Genomic DNA, 21,448 nt, shown 5'->3' with positions numbered 1-21,448 from the left:
GTCGCAGCAACGCAAAAGGCACATTCGTGGGTGAAAATACATACCTATAGGGTTCTGGCTCCCTTAGTGCTGTTTCAAGTACTCTGAATTTATAGTCTAGTGTGGGTGGCATCATGCCTAGTGCTTTTTCACCTGCAATCTCCCATGCGGATTAGCAGGACATGCTGAAAATGCAGAGATTCCATACTGGCACCTTAGTTCTGCAGGGATCACCAACGTAGTGCCCATGGGCACATGTGCCCAAAAAGCCATCCCAGCAGCTCCCCCCACAGTAGCCTCTCAGAGAATAGGAGGTGCTCTTAGTCTTCTCTCATTCCTAGGGAGCAGGGGGTGTCCTCTTGAGATCTCCTGGGCTCTATGCCCGCCCAGTGAGATTCATTGCAGGCTCCTACCCCCACTTCAAGCTTTGGGTAAGGTTGATTTTATCCCCTCCCTCTTGTTCCTTCTGTAGAGATTTATTCCCTTGTTCCTGACATAGCTCTTCACTCACCCCTTCTTCCTTGGCCAGGGGGAAGGCCCTATGTTCTAGTTTGCCTTAGGTGTCAAAATGTATTGGGCCAGCCCCCTGACGCTTGGTTGCAGGGAGTGTATCTCTAGTGCCCATGACTATTTTTCTAGCTTACAAAAAGTTGGCAACTCCTGTACTGCTGGTTCAGTTTCTACAGCATGTCAAAATAGTGAAAAACTGAAGCAAAGATAGGAAGAATTAATCGTTTCTGATGTCAGAAATGATTAATGCTTTGCTCTTTAGAGGGAGATACATTCGCGATGTAAGCATTTTATTTTATTTTACTACAGTAAGCTTTGAGGGAGCTGTTGGGAGTTATGCAAGCTGTACCCTTAGTTTCACCTTCGTGTTGAGAAACTGTTATGCGTGTTGCATGTATGTGCGAATACACGCTTGTGATTAAACCTTAAGAGGGGCACTATTTTCAATGACAAATTCAATTTTCATCAGTTCCAATTCTGCATTGTTTACCGATCAACGCTTTGCTACCCTTTTAGACTCATCAGAAAGAAACGAGACTTCATCATGTTTGAACGTGAGAATGTAAAAGCAGCCTGCTGGATTCAGGCCAGTGGCAGCCTATCTAGTCCAGCATTCGGTTCTCACAGTGGCCAAACAGATGTCTGTGGGACATGAACACAGCAGCCTTCTCTCCACCTGTGATGCCCAGAAATTCAGAGACATCCTGCCTTCGACAGCTCTGTTGCCTGAAAGCAGTACCTGTGAACACAAACCTATCCTTATTAAAGTAACACACTTCAGCTCAGACCTCAGCTTGAGTTCTAGCACCACCTATGGATGAAATAAAATAAATCCTCACTGCTTATCTCCCAACACACAAAATAAGGCGGAATGGGATGCATTCCCCTTCCCCAGCTATCTGCTGCAAACATCCTTTGCAAACGAAGCTTGTTAATATCAGAAAGCAGATTGCTGGCTCAAATTCTTTCAGTGACATGGTGCATTGTGGGCTAATACAACATGGTCCTCCAAGCCCAACATAGCAAACCTCTGGTGGGCTGCACTGCAATGGCTGGCTGCGCTCAGCGGGTCACACGTTGTGCAGGTGTGATCTTGTTAATTAGAACCCCAAAATGATACATTGACTGTAGCTGCTTTTGTTGAAAGTTGCAGAAATGGGAGTGACCTGTGCTTCAGTTTGTTTTTTTTTTTAAATCTGCCCATATAGTCAGGAACACACACAATGAAATCTGCTCATTACAGTGGTACCTCAGGTTAAGTACTTAATTCGTTCGGGAGGTCTGTTCTTAACCTGAAACTGTTCTTAATCTGAAGCACCACTTTAGCTAATGGGGCCTCCTGCTCCCGCTGCCGCCACCCAATTTCTGTTCTTATCCTGAAGCAAAGTTCTTAACCTGAGGTAATATTTCTGGGTTAGCGGAGTCTTTAACCCGAAGCATATGTAACCCGAGGTACCACTGTATTGCCAAACTGCCCCAGCGGGTTTGTACAGTGGTACCTTGGGTTACAGATGCTTCAGGTTACGCGATTTTGGGTTGTGCACTGCGCCCAACCTGGAAGTACCGGAACGGGTTTCTTCCGGATTTTGGCACTCGTGCAGAAGTGCTAAATCACGCTTTGCGCATGCGCAGAAGCGCTGAATCACGACCCGCACATGCGCAGACGCGGCACTGCGGGTTGTGAACATGCCTCCCGCACGGATCACATTCGCAAGCCGAGGTTCCACTGTATGGCATTGAGATACGATGTTCTGCCCCACGGCTGGCGACAGAGAGTATGCATGGAATGCCTGAAATAAGTGAGCTTATTGCACTGAAACATGCAAATCGCAAATATAGCTTGACTTGTGCACAGAACATGGCTGCCCCAGGCCACACTGCTGTTTGGCTGCAAGGGAGAACGGCACACAATTCCAGTTTATGCTGTGGTTCAAGAGCTGTTCCCTCGGGTTCCAATACAGACTATCCGATATTCAAAAAGGAGTCGACCGGCTTTTGCTTTGAGCAAAATCCCCAGGTCATGTCATCTTATTTTTATTGGTTGGCTCCTATATCTTCAACAGGACCAAGGCAGGTTTTCCTTACCGCTTTCCAATCTTTTAATGTAGCAGCATCTAAGCCTTAGAACTCCCTATCTATTGACATTAGACAGACCCCTTTGCAATACTCGGTTGGCGCCTGCTTAGAACATTTTCGTTTGGGCAGGCCTATCCAGACATTGAGAAGTTACTGTTGTTTTTAACCATTTGTTGAATATTTTCAAATATTTAACTTTTAAAAAATGTTATATATTTTTTTGTAAACCGCTTAGGTTTTTTACAATCAAGTGGTATATAAATTTTGTTCCTTTATCTATTTCCAGTGATGGCTGGGACCCAGACAGAAAGGTCAACCCCCCCCCCCCTACTGAGTTCTATGATGGCAATACTGAGTCTGACAAGGAAGCTGACAGCCAGTGCTGGATTGGCTTGAAGAAGGTTGGCTGGATGCAGATCCAGTGCTTTTGCAGCAGTGTGCCTTTCTCCCTATAGGACTAGCATCTTCTGCCTATTTCCATGCACATCAAGCTATCATCAAAGATGCAGAAATTCTGCCAGTAAAAAAAAATAAAGTGTTGGACCACCCCCCTCAAACCCTGTTTTTGGAGCGAACCCTGCAATCTCGGATTACTTAGTCCTACCAAAATCTCTGCATAATTGCAATTACACTACAATTCGGCACAGGATTACAGTCCAAGGCTGTGCCGTTATTTCAAAATATATTATATTTACTTTGAACATGATTGTGGAAAGCCTGGGAAATGAAAGCCAATGCGGAATTGGAAGTAAAACAACAACACACTCTTCCCTGAAATTCGCTGGGTTGCAAACATCGTGACTGGAGTTGGCTGTGAAGCTGGGAGATAATTTCAGTGCAACTTCGTTTGCTATATGTATTTTAAGGCTGTGACCTTCAAATGGGGCAAGAGGTGTAGGAGGGACAGTATTTGCTACCCAGTAGCTGTGAAATATTGTGCTGTGCACCAAACGAACAATCTAGCGCAGGAACGGGCAAGAGACGAACCGTGTGTAATGAATACTGCACCTCACTGGGTGGCACTTGTTTGTAGACTCTCATACTTTCTCCGCTCCCTGGTCTCAAAAGCATAACCATCACTAAGCCTGTTAAAACATGCACGCAATACAGTGGTACCTCAGTTCTCGAATGTAATCCATCCCAGAAGACCGTTTGAGTTCTGAAACATTCGAAAACTGAGGCTGTCGGCAAATTCAGTTGAGAAAATTGAAAAACACACAGAAGCCATTCGACTTCTGACGCGTGGTGGAAAAACGGAAGCATTCACTTCCGGGTTTTCAGCGTTCGAGTTCCGAAACGTTCGTCAACCGAGACATTTGAGAACTGAGGTACCACTGTATTCTGTAAGAGGAGGGGCTCTATTTGCAGTAAGGCATGGAATGCAGGGGCAGTCAACATGGTGCCCTAAGAAAGTTGTGGGACTACAACTCCCATCAGCCCCAAGTCGGTCTGGCCGATGGTCAGGGATGATGGGAGCTATAGTCCGACAACAGCTGGGCTACCCCTGGAGTGAAGCAATGAACCGGCACGACACCAGGGATCGCTTCGCCTTCTGTACTCTAATCTGGATCCAGGGCCGAATCTGATGTGCTAACTGAGCGCTGAGCAAATGCGCTGCTCTTGACCTAATCTGGTATGGAGTCTGCAGGACACAGCAAACTTGCACCACTTTGGATAATGGAGTAGACTTGCTTGGGCACGTCGGCGTGAGAAGGGGAGGAAAAGATGGGAGGAGGGGGCACCGAGGTGGCCACAGTGATGCTCTGGTCCTCATCGCTCACCACTGTCACCTCCCCGGCCCCTTCCTGAATCAAAGCGTTGAGTCCTTCCAAGTCGGAGCAGCTGATCTCGGCACCGCTGATGAAAGCCTGGGTAGCCGAGGCTTCGTGGCTGCCGACGGGGATGTCGGGAATCAGAGTCTGGCTGGGCGTGCTTCTGTCCGCTGGATTGTGGGTTGTGAGGAGCACGGCCGGTTGGCCCATTGAAATGCTTTCCGCTTGAGACCCCGGGGGCAGAGGGGGAGCCAGTAAGCTCACTTGCTGCAGGATTTGCAACTGGCCGTTGCCAGACAGATCTTCTTGGTTCTGGCTTATTAAGGCTGGTGGCACAATGTTGACGGAAGCCGCTTGCACCAGACCGCCGGCTTGCGGTACCTGATGTCCGACGATGATCTTCACCTGCCCTTTGCCATAAGACGAAGCCTGCAGCGGGACCTGGAGGTGGCTGACGGTAATAGGGGCGCCGGCTGGCCTCGTGGGGTCCACCTGGAACTGCAAAACGGCCAGCTCCGTGTTCTTAGTCCCATTGTACTCAACGTGCTGCCTCTTGTGGCTCCGCAAGGAGTCTTCCCGGACGAACGAGGCCTCGCAGAGATCGCACTTGAAAGCTTTCTTGGCCTCCAGCCTGGCCACTTGCCTTGAGCCGCCTTCCTTCGGCCGGTCTCCTTCCCCCTTCTCGGCCGCCTTCTTCTTGGCCCTGACCTTGTCCCCGTGCGCCTTCTTCATGTGTGTGGTGAGGTTGCTGCGCTGCTTGGTGTCGAAGCTGCAGAACTCGCACTTGAACGGGCGGTCCTTGAAGTGGATCCGCTCATGCACCTTGAGGGTGGCCTTGTTGGAGCAGGAGTAGCTGCACTCTGAGCATTTCACCGGCTGCTCGGGCTGGTGGGTGCGCAGGTGGTGCCGCAGGCTGGTCTTGTTCCCGCACTGGAACTCGCACTCGAGGCACCGGTAGGCGTTCTCCATGCTGTGCTTGATGCGGATGTGCGACTTCAGGTTGCCCTTCATGGCGCAGCGCACGTCGCAGTAGTCGCACTTGTAGGGCTTCTCCCCCGTGTGCACGCGCATGTGCCTCTTCAAGTCCGAGTTGATTTTGAATTTGGCGCTGCAGAGGCGGCACTGGAAAGGAGCGTCTCCTGTCCGTGAGAAAAGCGTTTCGAATAAGGGGCGTTTGGACCAAGAGATACAGGACAGTAAGGATAAATTCCAATGGATTTGCATTGGTGTTTCTGAAAGGTGATGATTTATTTACAGTGGTACCTCGGGTTAAGTACTTACTGTATTTTTTGCTCTATAAGACTCACTTTTTCCCTCCTAAAAAGTAAGGGGAAATGTGTGTGCGTCTTATGGAGCGAATACAGGCTGCGCAGCTATCCCAGAAGCCAGAACAGCAAGAGGGATAGCTGCTTTCACTGCGCAGCGATCCCTCTTGTTGTTCTGTCTTCTGAGATTCAGAATATTTTTTTTCTTGTTTCCCTTCTCCAAAAACTAGGTGCGTCTTATGGTCTGGTGCGTCTTATAGAGCGAAAAATACGGTAATTCGTTCCGGAGGTCCGTTTTTAACCTGAAACTGTTCTTAACCTGAAGCACCGCTTTAGCTAATGGGGCCTCCTGCTGCTGCTGCGCTGCCAGAGCCCGATTTCTGTTCTTATCCTGAAACAAAGTTCTTAACCTGAAGCACTATTTCTGGGTTAGCGGAGTGTGTAACCTGAAGCGCATGTAACCCAAGGTACCACTGTACTGCCCTTTATAGGAAGTGTCGAACACTAAAAACGTATTTTACAGAGTGTAAGAATAAAAAACAAAGAAGAAAAACAGATAGTATAATAAAATTAATCATAATAACAATACCCACCTGCAACACATTTAACAGGCCATAGATTATTTAATGGCCAAAGGCCTGGGTAAAGAGGAAAGCTTTTGCCGGCCGTCTAAAGACATGTAATGATGGTGGCAGGTGAACCTCTCTAGGAAGAGCATTCCACAGATGGGGAGCCACCACGGAAAAGGCCCCTTCTCGTGTTGTATCTCTACAAACCTCTTGGGGAGAGGGGGACATAGAGAAGGGCCTCGGATGACAAGTGCAAGGTCTGGGGCGGTTCATAGGGGGAGAGATGGTCTTTAAGGTATTGAGGTCCTGAGCTGTGTAAGGCAGTCATAGGCAAACTCCGGCCCTCCAGATGTTTGGGACTACAATTTCCACCATCCCTGACCACTGGTCCTGTTAGCTAGGGATGATGGGAATTGTAGTCCCAAACATCTGGAGGACCAGAGTTTGCCTATGCCTGGTGTAAGGCTTTAACACCAGCACTTTGAATTGGGCCCGGAAACTAAATGGCAGCCGGTGTAGTCGGGCCAGGATTGACATTATATGATCAAACTGTCTTGTTCTGGTGAGCAACCTGGAGCTAGCCCATGAACATGAGGAGACTCCTGCTAGATCAGACGAAAGCACCACTGCGTCTAGGATTCTCTTCCCATAGCTGCCATCCCATAGCTGCACTGGAAATCCCACAAACACCACAGAAGTCTCCAGCTAGTGACCCCCAGCAACTGGTATTCAGAGTAGCATATTGCCTCCAAAAAATGGACGTAATATACGGTCATCTTGACTAGCAGCCACTGAAAGCATTATCCTCCACAAATTTGCTCGCCTCCCCTTCTAAAGCCATCCAAGCTAGGGGCATCACAAAGCAAACCCCACAGTTTAACAAAGATAATCAAGAGTCTTTGGACACCCTAAAGCAGCCTTTCTCAACCTGTGGGTCCCCAGATGTTGTTGGACTACAACTCCCATCACCCCTAGCTAGCAAGGCCAGAGCTCAGGGATGATGGGAGTTGTAGTCCAAAAACATCTGTGGACCCACAGGTTGAGAACCGCTGCCCTAAATGCTATTAAAATTTACCTTGACATCTGATGAAGAGGGCTTGAGCCCACAAAATCTTTGGCCACAACGAATTTACTACAACTGTGAAGGTGCCATGACCCTTTGGGTTGTGGCCAGTCTTTCTCAGCGTAGTCCCACTGAAATGAATGGACCCAAGTCTTCTTCACGCTACGCATTTCAACACTGAGATTCCTTTCAGCTGAGACCCCACCAGTCATTTCAGTGCCTGTTCTCTCAATTTGCACCATCAAATTTCATTGTCCTCACCCCTCTTTCGAAAGAGATGGGTTTCTCTTCTTTTGAGCGGGGCACAAATGCACAAACCCAGCACTTCAACATCAAACGCAAATAAATGCATCCTTATATATACTATCTGAAGGGGAGGGAAGACAGGACACCTGCATTCTGAAACCTACAAATTTCCCCCCAGGAAAAAATGCCACCATTTCCTTGCCTGCCCTTCGCTTTCCCCCATATCTCCCAATAGCTCTCCTCCAGTTATTTATCTGCCAGACTGATATGCAAGCTTTGCATATTTAATTATCATAGGAACATTATTGTCCCCCCCCCAAACGAAGTATCTGTTTGAAAAGGAAAGCAAGCAGAATGCATCGAAAAGGGGAGTAAACGGAGAATACCAATCTTCAGGAGCAAAAGCAGACCTCTGCACAACAATTTGCAGGAATTATATCCGAAAACATGCCTTAGCTTTTGTAGCGTTACGCCTCCACAGCTGGTAGGACCTGCCTAATCAACAGAGCAATACAGCGCAAACATGCACAGTATTGATACCTTTCACAATACGAACGGCGGGGTTTTCGTTTCGCAAAGAGTAGCCAATTATCGCTAATACCACATCACAAAGCAGCACTGTTGACTTATTGCTGCTCTAAGCTACTTGAACAGTGTGGAGCTCCTTTGTTATTCCGTGTATATCACGCACACACGCTCAGAAGTGAGTGAATGAGCCACGGGGTGCCATTTAAGGCAGAAATAAAATGTAAGGAGGTCCTTGGTTCAGTGAACGTTGCAGCTCTTTTAAAAAATCACAACACACATGGCTTAATTTACTTTACCAGTTAATATTTTATAGATCTTCATAAATGGGAGACTGTAAAAAAAAAAAATGTAGGCGCAAGTTGCTTACCCGGCTACATATTTCATTGATTGGGCGGAAGATATTTCAAATTGCGATGTGGCATACTGTGCTAATCCACAAGCTTGCTTAATAATTGAGACCCTGGGTGTAAAATGTTTATTCTACACATTTTATTAATGAAGACACACAGCCTGCCAGTTCAATTTGTTTTACAGGCCAGCCCTTCCAGCTGCGTATACTACTGGGTGCACTGCAAGAGTCAGTCATTGGATTTTTACCCACTTTCCTGATGAAAACCGGGTGCGGCACACGATCCGATATTCCCCAATTTCAGATGCCAAGCCATACTAGAGGAGATCTGCAGAAGCTAAATGTCAGCCGTACATTTAATGTTCCAATCTAGAGAGTGATCTGTGTCGCCGGTAGTTTTTCCTCCTCAATGACCCTATTGGATTTGACTTTGGCAAAGGAAGTTTAATTTATTACTATTTTCTTTTTCTTTGCAGAGCTTCATTCGTAAATGATGAAATGCCCATGCAAGAAGAGAATGGAAATTAAGAGGGGACTACTGAATAGCTGCGCCTAAGACCTGCAGGATCTGTGTCCAAGCAGAGACGGCAAGGATAGCATTTCCTTTGGAGATTTTAGCAGGGTTGTGTGAAAGGGCAGAGCATCACATCCCAAGAACCTCAACGTACCTGGGAAGTCCTCTCTAGGCACAGGTGTGCTGCATCAATCCTTGCACCTGATAAGCAACACAAATCCTGTGGATGGGCAATGCCTAGTGGAAAGATTTAGCACCCTGGCCTTCTGACCATGCCAGGTCAACAGACCAAGGGCTCTGGCTTGCTGTTCCTCAGGTTCCAGCTCCAGCTGTTGGTCCTAGGAACCCTGAGTTTGAGATCCTCCACACTGAAGCAGGTCAGCCCACAGCCCTGGTTTGGCCCTGACACAGCTCTGTAGTTTTAAGTTTCCACCTGGAGAGGACATGGGCAATGTCTGGTGAACGTCTTAAGATGTGAGATACTTACAGCTAACTTTTGAGCAGGCCAACTCTTGGGAGTTCCAGTGTGATCCAGGTTCTTAATAGTTTCCCCCAAACAAATCCAGCACTAGACTTTTATACACATGTGAGCGTTGGGAAACCTGTGCCTTATAGACCCAACTCGGCCTGCCACCAGGCCTCCCTGTTTGGCCCGTGAGCCCATTTTGGCCAACCTGCCACACACATGACATCATATATGCATACATGTCCAACTGCTATCCAACTGCTCGCTCTATGAAAATTCACTTATCCAAAAACGAGGAACCTGGCTATGCATATTGTAGATTCAGATACTCAAATAGGCTGTCGTCCTCTGTAAACCAATAATCAGCCTTAGAGAAGCCTTACTTTTTGGTGTTTTGCTGGTCTTGCGACAGCCATTTCAACAGAAACTATGGTGGGAAGAATAGGAGAGACTGGACAAATAAGAGAACATTTTCTCCTTCCTTGTTTGCCTTTTGCAAGGTTCCAGAGGGTTTTCCGTCATTTGGGGGTCAGATTTCCATGGTCGGGAACACATTCAAAATTCCCCCATAGGAATCAATGGAATTTGAAGAGTCGTTATGTGAACTCTCGCCTAGTAAATGATTTCCTGAGAAGTGATTGTGTTTGCATAGTGAGACATGCTTGTATATAAATATTTGGGGCAGGAAAACACAGCTAAAAAGAGGTTTGCAAACATCACCAATCAGCTGGCCTGCAAAGCTCTGTGGAAAGCTCTCTGCTTATGGCTTTGCAAGATCATTGGATCATGTGAAGCCCCTTTGTCTTTTTCCTCCCTGCAATAATCATGGAGCATCTGATCCCCAATCCCAACATGAGACAACATATGGAAGACCTGTCCCTGTCCTTACCTGTATGGGACCTGAGATGCACCGTGAGCTGGCTGGAATTTCGGCTTGCGTAAGGGCAGATCTGGCACTTGAAAGGGCGCTCGTTCGAATGGATGCGCTGGTGCTTGTTCAGGCTGCTGCTTTCGGAAGCTGCGTAGTCACAGTGCTTGCACTTGTAGGGCTTCACTCCACTGTGGGATCGCATGTGCATTTTCAGCTTGTCTTTGCGGCTGAAGCTCTTTCCGCAAACCTCACATTTGTGGGGCTTGTCACCTAAAACAACGGCATCAACAAAAAGCCAAGGTGCAGCAGGCTTGAGATGAGTTGCATTACACGGAACAAAGAGATCCTTAATGGAAGAATGTTTCCCTTTCCCTTTTTGTCATGGGCTTATTATACTTTAGAGGTTTCCTCCATTCTATTTGCCTTTTTCTCCAGCAAACAGGCTGTGCGGAGAGGCAGGCATAGCTTTGAGAATGCATCTGCTTGCAATACATTAATTTTACAGGTGGGATCTGAAACAAAACATTGCAGTGTGCAATGCTTTCCATAAGGGCTCCAGCCACCCAATTCTATCCCCTCCCTGCACCATCTTCCACCTCAATAGTTACACCCATTGAGTATGTTCTGGTGGATCCTTTTCTTTCCACTGTGGTTTTTCTTAATGGAGAGAAGGGTCAAGTCCAAGCTATGTTAAAATATTTTATTTATCCATTGAAGTCTATCAGCAAATCATACTTCCATCCTTGGGACACTTTAAAATAGCTTCTCAGAATGAAGCAAGAAATGGGACGCGAGTGGCACTGTGGGTTAAACCACAGAGACTAGGGCTTGCCGATCAGAAGGTCGGCGGTTTGAATTCACACGACGGGGTGAGCTCCCGTTGCTCAGTCCCTGCTCCTGCCAACCTAGCAGTTTGAAAGCACATCAAGTGCAAGTAGATAAATAGGTACCGCTCCAGAAGGTAAAAGGCATTTCTGTGCGCTGCTCTGGTTCACCAGAAGTGGCTTAGTCATGCTGGCCACATGACCCGGAAGCTATGCGCCGGCTCCCTCGGCTAATAAAGCGAGATGAGCGCCGCAACCCCAGAGTCAGTCATGACTGGACCTAATGGTCAGGGGTCCCTTTACCTTTATGAACCAAGAAGTGACCTTTCCAGACAATGGGATGCTTCATTCTACACTTTTTCATATCTCTGTCTCCTTTCTTCCTTTTCCCAGCCTCTCCATTCCCCCTCCCATGGTTGTCAGTCCCCAGCCCCCACTCTCTCAACATTCTGTGTGAGTGGATATTTATGGGTTGCCCAATTCCTTCCGCCTCAAGTAGTCCCTCCCCCAAGATTTTTTTAGCACCTGCAAATCTCAGGGTTACTTCAAGTCTGCAGGTACTCCTGGGGGTGGAAATGAGGGAGGAAAAAGAACAAAGATGTGTTTAAGGAAAAAATACAAATACAAAATTGCAATGTAACACACTCCCATGCATTATTGTATAAACAGATACCAGTGTTATTATCTTAACGCATATATAGATGTTAATCGTCTACAACATTCCGTATAAACTCATTCCAAATGTTATCGTATTTATCCAATCAAAGTTTGTGCCTGTAAGCAGAACGCAACTGGGCCCAGGAGATCTGTGTACATTGGCTCGGGGGAGGGGCAGGTAGGGAAATTAGGGCTATATAACTCAGTTTAAAGCTATATAAGGCTGCTTACCAGTGTGTGTTCTTAAATGTCGTTCCATGTCTTTCATACCGTAGGATGTCTTGAACTGGCAGCCTGGGGAGGGAAAAAACAGAGAGGGCCAGCTATTTATTTATTTATTTATTCACTTTTACCCTACACTTTCTCCAAGGGTCCCAGGGAAGGGTATACAATTCTCCCCTTTAAATCTTTGAGTGGCCATGGTCACCCGTTGAGTTCAATGACCAGGGATTCGAACCCAGGTCTCCTTGGGCCTAGCGCAACACTGGTCCTCAACAGGCATACATGACCTAGAACTAGGCCTCGGCTAGAACTCTGCTCCTTATTCCTCTCCCTGGACGCCGAACCTCTATGGATGCCAGCAGTCAACAAGTCCGCTGGGAGACACAGCCATGTTGTTTCCTGACGTTGGCGTTGCTCGCAGTTGTCATGGCAACAGGAAACAGGGCAGCATTTCCTTCAGGGCAACCTTTGGGTGGGCAGAGCAGAGGCAGGAGTGGGTGGAGCAACAGGTGTAAATTTCCCCTTCATACAGTAGGCTAGTTTCTGCCCAAACTCGCACACACCTCAGTGTTAGAAATTAGCCAGGCGCGTTTTGCTATTGGCGAGGATCCAACTGCGATCATGTGGAAATCTCTGTTTGTCAAGCTGGCAACTGACATCTCCAGCAGGCTGGCCCCTCCAGGTTTAAGCAGAAGAGCTTATTTATTCTGTTTATATTGCACTTTTTTCTCCAAGGAGTACATGGTTCACTCCCCTCCTCGGTTAATCCCTACAATGACCCTGTGAGGTAGCTTAAGTGGCTGTGACTGGCCCAAGGTCACCCAGTGAGCTTCATAACTGAGCTGGGATTTGAACCCTGATCTCCCGTCCTAGTCCGACACTCTAACCACTACACCACTGGCTTCCTAAAGCACTTCTGCTCTGGGGCAGCTATATAAATTAAGTAAATAAATATGGGGAAAGCAAAATGCCACTTAGAGGAGGATCTGAAATATTTTGCTTGAAGCTTGAATTTCTTTTATTCTGGATTGCTTTATTTGATGTTATATTGTGTTGTAAACTGCTTTGAGATTTTTTCTTTAAGATATAAAGCGGTATAGAAATGAAATTAAGAAGTAGTAGTACTAGTTGCACAGCAAAAAAGAAAAAGAAAAAAATGCACCTAGACATTCTGTTGTGGCAACCGTAACCTAGGTTTAAATTGCCATTTGGGGATTAGCTTATATATCTGAGTTTATAACACTGCTCTCCATATTCTATCCAGAGAAGCAAGAGACACTGGCAGAGTCAAAGAGCATACACCAGTCACTTGGGATGTGAAACACAGCCAGTGAGGGCACAGTTTTGGGACAGCTCCATGGGGCAGATAAGAGAGGTTCCCCTGGGTTTGGCATTCCCCTTCAATTCCACACTCAGATCCCGGATAGGCACATAAAGTTGAAGTGCACTCAGCAAGCTTCAAAGCTGAGCAAGGATTTAATTCCACACCCTCCTGGTTCAGGTCCACTGACCCCCTAGTAGGTAGGTGTGCAGGTGTTTTGCCTGAATTACCAACACTGTCTGAGGTTAGAAGCACAGTGAGGAATGGACATAACTTCCAGATAAGATTCTCAAGGGAAGACGGGTTCTGAAATGGAACATTCTGATGAAGTTAGCTGACCTAATTACACAAGCAAGGCTTCCCACCCACCTACCTTCCTGTGACTTTGGCCTGTGTGATCAATGGCTATATAAATTAATTAAAAAGCGCTTCCATGAATCTTCTTGAAACTTTGCGGCCATGTCACTGATTAAAATTCGTTTAAGCATTTCTAATTTATTTCCCCCCCTCTGGAAGCAGCAGAGCAAAGCAGAGGATGTAAGGAATGATTTGGAAGAACAATTCACAAGGGGAAAAGACACTTGAGGTCCCTGAGACTCCTTAGGGTGGGGTGGGGTGAGGCAAGAAAATTCTGAAAAAGGAGGCTATCATTTTAACTGTGTATCATCTATATGTATACAGAATCCATACTGCTGAGCCTCACTAACTGGAAAGTGCATTTTTTCTTTCCTTCCAAAGACTATTTTTTGTCAATCATAGTCCTGCTAATATGCAGGCAATGTTTCCCAAAGCAATGGCAGCTAAAGAGGGTAGTGTGGTGTAGTGGTTAGAGTGTTGGACTAGAGTTCAAATCCCCACTCACCAATGAAGCTCCCTGGGTGACCTTGGGCCTCTCAGGCCAATCTACCTCACAGGGTAGGTGTTTGTTGCTGTTGATGTTAATTTTTTATACATATTTATACTGGATCTTGTGATTTATGTGGAAATTTGGTTGTGTGCTTTTTGATGTTTCATTTATTGTTGATGACTAGTTTTGTTATGTTTGTTGATGACTAGTTTTGTTATGTTTGTTATATTTTTTTATATGCTGCAAGCCACCTTGCAAACGGTTTGAACTTTGGAAAGGCAGTATACAAAGGAATGATTGAATAGGAGGGGGAATAACAATGTTTACCCACCTTATTTATTTATTTAATTTATATACCTGCCCTATAACCACAGGTCTCAGGGCGGTTGAACTCCTTGGAGAAAAACATGGGGTGTAAACACAGCAAACAAATGAATAGCCCATCCTCCCCAACCGCTATGAGGTTTATAGCAATTTCCACTCCCCCCCCCACCTGCGAAGAAGGAGATTTTGAACCTTCCTACCCCAAAGCAACAGAATAGAATGGAGGGATCTGTGAACCAGCAACAGCCAGGGGATCTAAACCGCAGAAGCAGTCACTTCTATGGTCCCAAGACTGCCACACTGTCTAAACCAGGAATAGGCAAACTTGGCCCTCCAGATGTTTTGGGACTACAATTCCCATCATCCCTAGCTAACAGGACCAGTGGTCAGGGATGATGGGAATTGTAGTCCCAAAACATCTGGAGGGCCAAGTTTGCCTATGCCTGGTCATATACACAGGCATATACTTTACCTGGATAGCAGCAGTTAAGTTTCTTTTGCGCCCCTGATGTGGCGGACTTTCTGGCGCGAGGTTTCGGTGTAGTGGTGACAACGGCGGCAGGCTGAGGCTCACTGCTCTCACCAGGTAGGTAGGTTTGGTAGCCATGCTCAAAAACAAACTCTGGTGCAGAAACTCAAAAGCAACCAGAAAAAGAAGACTTGTTTTAACCACATAGCTTCTGCGAACCCTCAATATAAGAAGAGCATAAAATTACTCCCAATCTCGAGACTATAATGCAATCTTCTTTTCTTTTTCTTAACTGCTTCCTTGTCAGTGAGAGAAACGCCACAAGGTTCACTAATCAAAGCTGGTCAGGAAGGAAAGTTTTAAGTTAGCTATGAGACTAAGCTCCCATATGCACTATGAATTTGAACAGCTGTAGCAACCTGTACAGAATCCTTGGAAGTGTGTTTTGTGAATGGCGCTGAGAGTTGTTAAGCTGCTGCTCTTCCCAAATCATTTACAGGCAAGAAGAAGAAAAAAGCCAACTTTTGCAATACGTTTCTGCCTGGTCACCTGGAGGTGATTTTTATTTGCCACAGGTGGCAAAGTAAGCGGCTGCGTACAAGAATGAACAAGGAAGTGAGTGAGCTTAGGGACCTGTCTTATACCAACTAAGATTCTTCTTCCATCTTGCCCAGCATTTCCTGTTTTGACTGGCAGTGACTGAATGCCAGGGTCAGGCAGAAAGGACTTTTCCATTACTTGCTATCAGAACCTTTGAACTGGAGATGCCAGGGAAATTCTGCACAGAAGGCATGTGTTCTACCACTAAGGCACTTCCCCCCAAGTTCACAACCCACAAGTGGCATACATTGAGCCATACCAATAACCAATCTAGGCCAATGTTCTCAGCTCGGACTGGCAGCAGCTCTCCATGATCTTAAGCAAAGACATTTCTTTTCTTTGGAGATGCCGGTGGGACAAAGCTTTAGTGCAGGGGTCAGCAAACTTTTCCAGCAACTTTTTCTGTCGGCATCATGGCATCGTAATGTAACTAAAGATTGACATACAAAATCAGGCCAAAGTTCCATCAAGTAGTATAACAATGGAACAGTTTGGACCAGGGGTCAGCAAACTTTATCAGCAGGGGGCCGGTCCAGTGTCCCTCAGACCTTGTGGGGGGCCGGACTATATTTTGAAATAAATAAATAAATAATGAACAAATTCCTATGCCCCCCAAATAACTCAGAGATGCATTTTAAATAAAAGCGCACATTCTACTCATGTAAAAACACCAGGCATGCCCCACAAATAACCCAGAGATGCATTTTAAATAAAAGGACACATTCTACTCATGCAAAAACACGCTGATTCCCGGACCATCCGCGGACAGGATTTAGAAGGTGAGTGGGCTGGATCCGGCCCCCGGGCCTTAGTTTGCCTACCCATGCTTTAGTGTTTCCATTTGCCCAGGGTACCCCTGCTGCTGAAACATACAATGGTAGGGCTTAGTTTTGCCACGAAGATGCCACTACCCAAACTTCCTGGATAAATACCTGTGATCGTTTGGGTTTCCGAAGTGATGGTCCTTGTTGTGGTTTGGGTCTGGGTCGCTGGCACGGTTTCTTCTGCTACAAACTGTACTGTGCTGGTAGTCTCTGCCGTCGTGCCGGACAACTGGCAGCCGCTTCTCTTGTGAGCGACGAACGCATCTAGGTTATTGAACTGCTGCTTGCACAGGCCACAAATGTGAATATCTGGTGTGAGCTCCACCAGGACAGTGGTGCCTCCTGGAACTGTCAAAACACATCAAATTCAACAAAGCAATTCATAACCACCACAGGAATGGCAACAGAAAATTTATGTGTTGCCAAGGTTATTGTTTGCAAGTTACTGGAAGCAATGGAGAAATGGCTGAACGGCGTTCACCAACATGGCAGATATCCTGATACCTACTGAGCCTCTGAGTCTCCCCATGAACTACCCACTTGGTCATGACGTAGGGAGGGCGGTTACTGTATCCTCCCTTGGAAATCACATAGAGTTGAAGGAGAAAGTTGGAAGAGTGATGTTCTTTCTCATTTCCTCTTTCAGCTCTATGTGCTTTTCCAGGCTGATTAATTCAACTAGTTCTGACATTTACCCAGATTGCGTAGAAAAGTGGAATACGTGTGCATTCACTTTCTTTTTTCTGTCTCGTGGGGGGCGGGTGGAGGAGTATCCAGAGCAGAAAAAAGAGGGTTTGGTGTCCACAGCACTTGCTGAAAAATTCAAGTGTGCCCACTGACCTTGGTGAACTCTGCGTTAGAAAAACATTACAGTCATACCTTGGGTTACATACGCTTCAGGTTGCGCTTTTTCGGGTTACAGATGTGCCGAAACCTGAAAGTACCAGAACGGCTTACTTCCGGGTTTCGGCGACTGTGCGTGCGCAGAAGTGCTAAATAGCGCTTTGCGCAGAAGCGCCGAATTGCAACCCGCATGTGTGCAGACACGGCGCTGCGGGTTGCGAACATGCCTCCCGCACGGATCATGTTCGCAACCCGAGCGTCCACTGTACCTCGGGTTAAGTACTTAATTCGTTCCGGAGGTCCGTACTTAACCTGAAACTGTTCTTAACCTGAAGCACCACTTTAGCTAATGGGGCCTCCTGATGCTGTCGCGCCGCCAGAGCATGATTTCTGTTCTCATCCTGAAGCAAAGTTCTTAACCTGAAGCACTACTTCTGGGTTAGCGGAGTCTGTAACCTGAAGCGGATGTAACCCGAGGTACCACTGTATTATCTTACAGTAGGTTATCAGCAGCTCAAAAGAAGCTTCAGCACTAAATAAATATATAAATTTTTATTTATACCCCCTCCCCCCCCAGCCAGGGCTGGGCTCAGGGCGGCTAACACCAAATATGAATTACAATAATACGTAATAGAGAAACAAAAACAAACAACAAACAAACAAACAAAAACAGTTAATTAAAATACGGCTTAAAATGCAGCTTCATTTTAGTCATAGCCCATAAATCAATACCATAAAGGGAGGAAACATCAGATATTCACCCCGAGCCAGCTATCCATGCTGGTCCTACATGGGCCAGCAAAAAAGCTAAGGGAAAATTTATATACCAAATCCCATACAAGGGGTCAGAGTGAGTCTAAGCCAAAGGCCAGGCGGAACAGCTCCGTCTTCCAGGCCCTGTGGAAAAATGTCAAATCCTGCAGGGCCCTAGTCTCTTGTGACAGAGCTTTCCACCACGTCGGGGCTGAAAAGGCCCTGGCCCTAGCTGAAACCAATCTAACCTCCTTGAGGCTTGGGACCTCCAAAGTGTTGTTATTTACGGACCTTAAGGTCCTCCGCGGGGTATACCAGGAGTAGTGGCAATATGTGAGCTGGCAGACCACACACTGCACACTGCTTTAGCATCCATGCGCATTGACACTAGTCAAGATACATCTGCTCCCTGCTCCAAGATTTAACTTCTGGAGTCCATAGGAATGGAGCTCAGCATTGAAGGATGGCAAGTCTGGCAGCTAAGACTAAAAAAATTAACAAGTAGAACATAAGGTATCTTTTATTTATCCACCACAGACCTTATTATTGCCAGCTGGAGTTACAAGATAATAGTGCACATGTTCATGCATGAGAGTTGCCAAGGTGTCAGGTTTTAAATCCTCTACAGATTGCTATAAGTTAAATGGCGGATGTGCGGAGAGGATAATGAGATGAGACGAGGCCTTTTCAGTGACTGCACCAATATTGTGAAATATCTCTGAAACATGGATGACCCCCTCTGTTGTGGTTGAATTCCACCAGGATTTTGCTTGCTAAGTTCATTTCTACCTATGATCTCTGCAATTGCTTTTAAACAGGTTTTTTTTTTGAAAAAATTGTTGTGTTCCTACACACACCAGTTCAAAACGTATTTATTGTATTGGTATTGCTTAATTCTTTGTATTTCAATGTATTTATTCTAAATTTCTGTATGGCACTCTTGACTGATGCACCAGAAGGATGGAATAAAAACGAATGTCAGGTAGGTCAGGTTGTGATATTGTGATGGGCACAAGATTGCCTACTGAAACACCCCTAGACTAACCATTTTAACCTGCTTACGCTATATGAAAGCTTTATCCCAGGAAATCACGCACAGGAAGGCAGCTCGCAATGTCACTTTATGCATATTTACTCAAACTGGACTTACTCCCAGGTAAGTCTGTGTAATGGATTGCAGCTTTAACGTATTTAAATTCCAGGAGCACAAATAGCTCCACTGTGTGATCTCTTAAAACCTTCCCACGGAGAGAGCACATTCGCTTAAGAAACTTTTAAAACTGCCTTTTCTTTTAACGTATTACTCTGGTGCCGGACAGGCTAATGTGTCCTGAGTTCAGCCTTGAGCAATTGCAGAATGGCTCATGTGGAGAGGATGCGCATGGAGCGTCCTACATGTGAGGTTATGGGGCTGGACATACCAGTAGTTTAGGGGAAGAGCATATGCACACAGAAGGTTCCAGGTTCACTCCTGGCCATCTCCCAGTTGACAGGACCAGGTATCCCAGGCGACTGGAAAGACTGCCTGAGCTACTAAGAATGTTGATGCCACTTAGTGTAGCCAGTATTGGACGATTGGACTAATCTGGTGTGAGGCAGCCTTCTGTACATATAAATACATCCCCACCACTTTTTGCTGGGGGGGGGGGGTTACAGAAAGCCCTGGCCTAGGAAGGGCCTCTGAATTCCTTGCAAGCAGAAGAATAAAACAGCACCCCAAACCAGGTTGCATTGGAGGTGCTGGAACCAGGCCTTGATCTGCTTGCACGCAGCGCTTTTGGCGCACGCTGCAAATTGCACGGTCAAAAAAACCGGATTGTGTCACCCCCTCCATCTGCTGCAATCCTGCACAGAATCAAATGCAACTAAACCCACCAAGGATCAAACCTGCTGGCTTTTAGCACCTGCAAGGCTCAAACCTGCTGGCTTTAGCACCCGAAACCCTCCCGGTTCCTTATGAAAGGCGATGCACCTTTTTTGACCCTCTCCCCACCCGGCCCCCAGCTTGTCTCAATGCCACCCTCCGGCCCGCCTTTCCCCAACCTGCCGGCTGCTCTTCCCACCCAGGTTCCCGGGCCCCGTTTTTTACGCTCCAGATTCCCGGGCTGCGCGAGCGCTCGCTTCTTCCGCTACTCAGGTTTCGGGGCCGGCCGGAGCGCAGGCTCCGCGCGGCTTCTGCCAGCTCCGGGCCCGGGAGCGCGGATAAGCCGCGCAGCCACTTACATTGCACGGGGCTGGCGAAAGGCTGGCCGGTCGCGGCGCTCGGGTTCATCGCAGCCGTCGCGGATTCGCAGCAGCCGCGCGCCAGGCGCAGCTTTGCAAAAAAGAAAAAAGGGGGTGGGGGTGGGGAGAGGAAAAACGAACGAACAAGGAGACTTTGCAACGTCCTCACGGGTGTCCCCCCCCCACACACCAGAAGGCGGGGACGGATGTGGAGGGACTGTGGAGCATGCTCTGTAGCAGCAACCGATGCCGTCGCGAGGCTCTTTGCCCACAGAAGGGAGCAAAGGGCGCTTGCATGCCTCTGGTAGCAGTGCAACTCAGGAGTAAGCCTGCTGAGTTGAGTTGGACTTGCTCCCCGGTCAGTGCGCACACAGGATTGCAACCCCGGAGAAAAGCGAGGGACAGTGTAGCAAAATAGGCTCTACCGGTGGCATTTCTGGCTGAGCTGCGGCAAGGCAGCAAAGGGTTTTCCCTCCCTTTTACTTTGCCTCCTTTATCCTCGGGACAATACTGTAGATTTGAATGGGGACATTTCACTCGGTGCTCGGAATGTGCATCTATTTAAACGTCCCTGTTCCGAAGCTGCTTTCTCCCGCCTGCCCATTCATTTATGGCAATCGCGTGCCACCCAGTGAAACAAGTCCACTGATCACCTAGAAAGTTTAAATTATTAAAACACAAATACAAGAAGTTAGCCGCTAAAATAATCAATACAAAAGCTGTGCCAGCACAGAATTAGTGTAAAAACAGCATGAAATCACGGTGATACATGGTGACTCCAGAGACTGTCAATATCTGCATTCTGGAACTTTAGGTCTGTGCATTTAAAATGCCACCCTAGCATAACGAATCCACTTCGAAATAAAAATAAGAAATGGACCTCTTTGCAGTTTGGAAAGTGACACTGAGACGCATTGAAAGGTGTGTGATAAATTGGAAAATGTGCACACCTTGCAAGCAAATCAGGAAGAATGCAAGATGAATTCTCATTGCCATGTAAGCACTCCATAAAGAAAGCAACGATTGTTCAATAAAGACAAGTAGAGTAAACCCTACCCAAATCTGGAGCGGAGTCCCTAAGACAGTTGGATGGTGCATTGCATGCCTCCTTCCGGCAGCTCCTGCAAGCTGGTTGCAAACATTGCTCTGCTTTCCTTTCGATCACATCAGCGAGATGGAGAGGGGGCAGCCCAAGAACTCCATACACACTGTCCAGGCTTCTGCCCCAGAGAGGTCATTATGGTGCTTACTAAGGGTGGCGCTGTGGGTTAAACCACTGAGCCTAGGACTTGCTGATCAGAAAGTCGACAGTTCGAATCCCCGTGACAGAGTG

At 47.0% G+C, this 21,448-nt stretch overlaps 1 protein-coding gene across 2 annotated transcripts; it reads right to left on the bottom strand.

Annotated features, from left to right (window-relative positions):
* Positions 1-3,235: 3,235 nt before the first annotated feature.
* ZFP64 (ZFP64 zinc finger protein) lies at positions 3,236-20,317 on the bottom strand (the record flags this gene model as incomplete). Of its 2 annotated transcripts, none has more annotated exons than XM_081916865.1 (6): positions 3,236-5,476; positions 10,227-10,478; positions 11,921-11,983; positions 14,876-15,037; positions 16,405-16,644; positions 20,116-20,317. In XM_081916865.1, the coding sequence occupies 6 exons, from the start codon at positions 20,162-20,164 to the stop codon at positions 4,191-4,193; spliced, it is 2,052 nt and encodes a 683-aa protein (XP_081772991.1). In that variant the 3' UTR covers positions 3,236-4,190. The 2 variants fall into 2 exon arrangements, with proteins under 2 accessions (XP_081772991.1, XP_081772992.1); XM_081916866.1 differs by lacking the exon at positions 20,116-20,317 and adding an exon at positions 16,992-17,025.
* Positions 20,318-21,448: the final 1,131 nt, after the last annotated feature.

The sequence above is a fragment of the Podarcis melisellensis genome (assembly GCF_964234715.1).
Source record: "Podarcis melisellensis genome assembly, chromosome: 6".
NCBI classification, from domain to species: domain Eukaryota; kingdom Metazoa; phylum Chordata; class Lepidosauria; order Squamata; family Lacertidae; genus Podarcis; species Podarcis melisellensis.
Note: the sequence above shows the minus strand (reverse complement) of the source record. Positions and strands in the feature narration are given on the sequence as shown.